Source organism: Bidens hawaiensis, unplaced genomic scaffold (genome assembly GCF_021521415.1).
Source record: "Bidens hawaiensis isolate Kalapana, Puna unplaced genomic scaffold, B.hawaiensis_p1.1 tig00009451_1, whole genome shotgun sequence".
In the NCBI taxonomy this organism is placed as follows: Eukaryota; Viridiplantae; Streptophyta; class Magnoliopsida; order Asterales; family Asteraceae; genus Bidens; species Bidens hawaiensis.
The window spans coordinates 297348-303783 of record NW_027491702.1 but is presented as its reverse complement, the minus strand read 5'-3'; the positions used below and the strand labels follow the sequence as shown (position 1 = coordinate 303783).

Here is a 6436-nt window from a genome sequence, read left to right as displayed (position 1 = left end):
GCGAAGACTGCGCTCGGTTGCGCAAATCTTCAAACCCTTAATCCGGGTTATCAGCGTATACCACCCCTGGATGCACCTCCAAGAGTAGAAGGTCATCAGGCGGTCGACGAAGGGCTCAATGCCCAGTATCCGGCACACCCACTCGAAGTGGCGAATCTTCGCGATCTCCATCGGGTGCACCTCGGTCAGGTGCACACCGTGCCTCTCCAGGACACGGTACACAAACTTTGTCAATGGGAACCTAAGATTCCCATAAACAAAGAATGCAGCATATACCCCGATCTTGCCTCTGGGGGCATCATACACCGTCTGATGGGGTTCAGGAAACTCAGGCTCGAGAGACTCGAGCATGAACTTCCTGACGACGTACTGATACAGATCGACAGGCAGAGCACACTGGCACTCGCCAGCAGTACTCTTGTCATCGGCGAACACCCCAGCCTCCTGGGCTGTAGATTCGAGATCACGAGGAGACATCTTGCAGATGAAAGAAGAAAACGATTTCAAGAGAATGCTCGACTGAAAGGTGAGTATTCGCCGGAAATCGTTTTGAAGATGAAGAGAAGAATGAAAGTGTGAATTACAAAGAACCCTCTCCCCCTTTATATACTAATCGCAATTAATGCGATGAATTTAATGCGGAGGAGAGAGAAATCGAAGGTGCAATGAAACTATGACACGTGGCAAAAAGCAAGCTGGCAACAGCTGTTGAAAGGACGCGTACCATTAATTTCGCGGCCACGCGCCCGAAAAATCGCGCCCACGCGCCTGAAAAAGTGTCTGGAATGACCATGTACTGTCACGTCACCATAACTTCCTGCACGTCCTGACACAGTCAGAAGAAACCGTCGCACGACGTTTCAGAGGTTTGGACTGTTCTTATCCTTTCACCAACTCTTCGAATTTCAAAAAAAATTCAAAAAGATTCAAAAGTAAGCGGGAAAATACCCCTTACCTTGGCAACCAAGTAACCATAAGACGGGTGCGGGTACAGTGTTAAGGCAAAACCCTTCACATACTTAGCACCTGCAGGGAATTGAAGCCAAGAATACCTTGGCAACCAAGTAACCATAAGACGGGTGCGGGTACAGTGTTAAGGCAAAACCCTTCACATACGTAGCACCTGCAGGGAATTGAAGCCAAGAATACCTCGGCAACCAAGTAACTATAAGACGGGTGCGGGTACAGTGTTAAGGCAAAACCCTTCACATACCTAGCACCCGCAGGGAATTGACGCCAGGAATACCTTGGAAGTAAAGTAACCGTAAGACGAGCGCGGGTACAGTGTCAAGGCAAAACCCTTCACATACCTAGCGCTCCGCAGGGAATTGAAACCAAGAAGGATCTTCTGGGCAATGCTTGCGGAAACGGAAATAACATCCCCGCATAGCGGGAACGTCGAGAACTACATTGTTTGAAGCTCCAGGATGAAATTGGTGGTTTTAACATAATTGATCACTATGTTCAAAACTACCAAAACCTCATGGAGAATCCACACAAGTGGGACTCAACGCTCCTGACTTGCGAGGAGGTTACAGACCTACCCGCATCATACCCAAAGATCAAGCAGGAAAGTCGGGAATTTCTGCAAGTGACAAGGACTTCCGCGGGAAGAATCCCCATGGAAAATCTTAAAAAACCCTTTTCAAAACCCTTTGCTTAAGTCCAAAAGTTCACCTCACTTTATTAAACATTCATGAGAAGAACATTGGACTGGGGGGACTTGAAGAGGTAGGTCCCAGCAGAGCCCAGTTGGACCCGCAAGACTCACCTTGAAGAGAGACGTCTGCGCAGAAACCAACTGGATCCGCAGGACCCACCATGCTCAGAGACGTGACGTCCTTACGCGCAGTACGCAAGCTGTTCCCGCAGGAAATGCCTCCCAATGGTGAAGGACTCTGCCTGTTCCCGCAGCTGCGGATACAAGCCATCAGGGAAGGCCACCCGCGCAGCAAGGCTACACGCACAAGGCACTTAGCTCTCAATCATTCAGTGTCACCTGAAGGAATGAGCAAAGCCGGGAACAATCCCGCACAAAGGCGGGAGGGGGAATACTCCCGCCCAACTAAGCCAGTCCGTACGATACGGGAAGATCTTCTGTACTGTACCTGACGAGGTATGGGCAAAAGATCTGACTAAAGATACGACAGCTTATTGACAACAGTATGGCGAGCAGCATGCTCTTGTACTGTATGTCACTATTAGCCGCTGCCTACTCACCAACTCCTGTCATACCACGTGCATAGCCGGCAGTTGGTGGAAAAGGAATAGTACACAGCAGGCCTGGTCACTGTCAGCCGCTGCCTACCCACCAACTACCAGCAGGGCACGTGCGTAGGCCACAGTTGGTGGAACAGGAACACTATTCAGCCGGCCACACCTCCTTGGAAACCTACCTTCGGCTATAAATACCCCAAATGGTATGATCATCTCATCTTATCATATTATCATCATATATACCTGATATCTGCTCTAGCAATCTCTTAATATACATTTATATTTAAAGAGCAATCTAGTCTGATTCTCACGCCGGAGGGTGGTCACAAGGAGGAACCCCCCCTTCTCAGTGACAAGCTCACGGTGTCTGTTTTGCAGGTTATCAGAAGAACCATCTTTGCTGGGTCTAACCCCTCGTGGGAAACATCTATCTAACCCCCAGGTTACCCGTAATCTGCCCGGGGTCCGGTTAGTGTTTCTTCATCTCCCAAATGCGTATAAGTCAATTGTGTTTACTCTCACAAATGCATATGGGTCAATTGTGCATAAATCTAAAAGTTTTGCAACCTCAAAAAAATGCATATGGGCCAATTCAATTGTGCATAAATTTTAAAGTTTTGCAGCCTCAAAAAATGCCTAGGGATTAATTGCGCTACTCTCACAAATACACATGAGTCGTATACAGGTCAATCTGTGTTACAAGCTTACAGCCTCAAAATGCATACGGGTCAATTGCGCTGCCATCTCTCAAATCAGATCGCATATTAATAGTTGTTGCACATTAAATATTTGCATCTTGGCTGCATATTAACAGTTGGCATAAATTTGTTTAGTTGGCTGCTTATACAGTTTAGTGTTCATGCATTTTGTCAAAGTCCAAAATGCATATGGCTGCATATTAACAGTTCAATTACCAAATTAGTCGTTCATCACACACAAGTTGCCAAATTAACCGTGGGGACTAAATGGGAAATTTTCCAAAACGTTTTCACTAAAAACTAACTGGAATTTAATGGGTATGGGCTAAGCGTATAACCCTCTCTCAGATGTTTGGATTATTTTGCAATTTTTAAAATCTTAGAACCAAACTTGCAAAATGGTCAAACCACAAGGAACATTTATGCAACTTTCTCTAATATGTAAACATAAACAATTCTCAGAATTATTAATGAAGGTTATCAGTGATTAACTGATTATGGTTTTCAAAAATTATTTGTAAGAACTCTAGCAAGGCTGCCTATTTATTGGCCTGTTTAGTTACTATTTTACATAAACCACTAACTGGCCTCATACTTTTTTATACAATTAAGCTCTCATTTGTTAATACATTTTTCCTTAATTTTGTTTTCTCGTCAATTGGATTATTGAAACGGAAACATAGACCCCTGCTAATTTGTGGCCAAAGACATTGAAAGTGATCTGCTGGCAATGATGATCATTAACAAGCGTCAAGCTTGACTTAAGGTTTCCAAACCATTTGTTGATTGCTTATTTAATTCCCCGCTTTTTACCTTCATGTGTGATTGTGTGTTATAGTTAGTTTGATAGGGAGATAAAAGTAAAGTACCCTGATTGCGTCTATATCTAGTATTTGCATATTGTTTACTTATGCTATATTGGCGTTACCCGCACTTTGACTTCTGATGTTACTTTACATCTGCTTGGATTACCTCTTTAGCTTTATTATTAAAATTGAAGTGAATGATAAGGTGCTGATATCGTTTAGCTGGTTTGCGTTTCAATGTTTGTAATCACAAATTAATGTTTGTTGTTTGTAGATACAAGTCCTATAGAAGCATGTTTCATTTTTTCATTTTTTTTTACATTTAAGCGTTTTGGTTACATAGTTTGCAAGTGGTACTTATGGTTTGTGGTTTACTATGGTTTAGAAGATGAGGTTTCCTTCTCGCTTTAGGTGAGTGGATTAACTTTCTTTTAAGAAAAAACGAAATATTTATCATAAGTTTGGGGAGTCGTTTTAGAACATGAAGTACTATGACAAATCCAACAAGTATTTGCTGTTCATTAAAAATAAATTATGTGTTGATACATTATTTTTGTAGCCTTCTTTTTTTTGGTTTGGAGCATCCCACCAAACCCAATAGTTTTGTAGTCCAAATAAGTAATTCAACCCGTCTAATGCACGGGTTCTAACCTAGTATATAAAAAATCATTTTATTGCTATATTTAAGAATAAGAAAATTCATAAAGGTGTCATGAAAAACACATCTATCATAACCTTTTGACAATTACCGTTTTATGTTATATATGGAGCATAAATGTAATTTTATATCAACGGGGAACGCAATTGCGAAGAACCACGCCCTTATAAGAACCAAAAACAAGAAATTTGACGGAATAAGATTCATAACTTAAACAACGGAGATTAGCAATCTAACAAAATTGATCCTTCAAATTTTGGAATCTTTCAATCAAGGAAAAAAAAAACCTAAGTAGACACACTAGAAACTTTCAAGGTCTTCCCTTTCCATCCTCTGATGAACAAGTATCTTCCACTAGAGCATGATCTTTTCAACATATCATGGCCAACATCACCACAATTTAAGTACATGCTATCTCCATCCACAATTTCTTTTGAAGATCCGGCATCATATTCGTATTGACATTGTTTTGATTTCATAAATTGTTTCGATGAACCAACATCACCTCCGACCTGCAATTCTTTCAATTTCATATCATCACGATGATTAACAAACAAAATATCAGCTAATGGCACTAGACTTTGGCACAAATTACCCATGGACACAGATCTTCTAACCTCTCGGCCACCTTCCTCTTCTCTTATATCAACTATCACATCTCTTCGTTCTAGACCACAAGGAATCCTCCTTGACACAAACATATCATGTCGAGGAGGAGGTGGCGGTGGTGGTGGGGGTGGCAGTGGTGGAGGAAGAAGATGAGCTGAAGTATGTGACATCACATTGACATAACTTACATTAGCTCTACACAAAGGACAATTTGAGTGATTTGTAAGCCAATTGTCAATGCAATACACATGAAAAGCATGACTACATTTGGGCAAAAGTCTAAGCTTATCATCCTCTTCAAATTCTCCTAAACAAACTAGGCAATCCGTACTTGAAACCAAGCTATCTTCTTTCTTGTACTTGCAAACCCTAATCGATTTGATCATAGCCTCATCCAAACCCTTACCTGGAACATGCCAAGGCCCGAGATTCAAAGGGTCATCTTCCATGCTCAAATCATTTTCACTCATTTCCAAATCTCGAGTTTCTTGATTTTGTGTCCCTCTCCATCTTATAGATTCAAACGAATCATTACTTATGGTACACAATCTAGAGATTATAACATAGTAACTTATCAAAAGACATGCACTCCCAAAAACACCAATGATTGTGATCACAAGGGGCGAGAGGGCGGCGCTGCTCGAACCATCATTAGAAAACCCTATGGGTGGTGGAGGGGAAGGAAAATCGATGTAGTTACACCATTGGGGACAATATAAGTTGCAAATCTTTTGAGAACAATCTTGATTGCTCATATATGGCACCCATGTTGTTGGACTATCCATAGACCCCATAATTGACAAGCTTTGAATAAAAATACTTGTATCACTAAGAAAACCTAAGAGAGCACCATGCAAACGAAAAGGTTCAAGAAAAACAACATAGAGGGTGGTGTATTATGAACATTAACTTCAAGAAACCAATGAATCTTGAAGAAAACACAAGAGAAATGATGGAAATGTATTGAGATATTAGAATGGAGTCTCACTAAAAAGATAAGAAGTAGACTGAAAAATGAATGAAGTGGAAAACTGATTAAAGCAAAGAATGTGCTTTTGATGTGGGGATATATGTAGGTCACTTTTTTCCTTTCAACTTAATTCTCTTTTCCTTTTCTTGTTGTTATCCTTCTGTTTGAATTTCTATTATTTTCATGCCAAAACTTGTCTCTGATTAAAGTTGGTGTTTTTGTTACAGTTTTCTTGTTTCTCACAGCTGTTAATAATATTTGAGAGTTTGGTATGTCTTCTCAACAAATCAAATAAAAACTAATTGCAAAATATAAGCATGGTTTGAGCTTAAAAGATTCATCTAGCATTCTAGCCTAGTTAGGAATCTCTTTTGAAGATTTGGATTTATTTTATTAATCAAATACAACGTTGACTCAACGAATCTATGATTAATAAAACATATAACAGAATATTATTAAAAGAATAATATGACGCTTT

General features: G+C 40.7%; 1 protein-coding gene across 1 annotated transcript; it reads right to left on the bottom strand.

Annotated features, from left to right (window-relative positions):
* Positions 1-4598: 4598 nt before the first annotated feature.
* On the bottom strand, positions 4599-5926 carry LOC143532518 (putative RING-H2 finger protein ATL53). Its single transcript, XM_077027555.1, has one exon. The coding sequence runs from the start codon at positions 5780-5782 to the stop codon at positions 4667-4669; it is 1116 nt and encodes a 371-aa protein (XP_076883670.1). The 5' UTR covers positions 5783-5926; the 3' UTR covers positions 4599-4666.
* Positions 5927-6436: the final 510 nt, after the last annotated feature.

Coding starts and splice junctions, on each gene's coding strand:
- LOC143532518 (XM_077027555.1), bottom strand. CDS start 5,782: ATGGGGTCTATGGATAGTCCAACAACATGGGTGCCATATATGAGCAAT.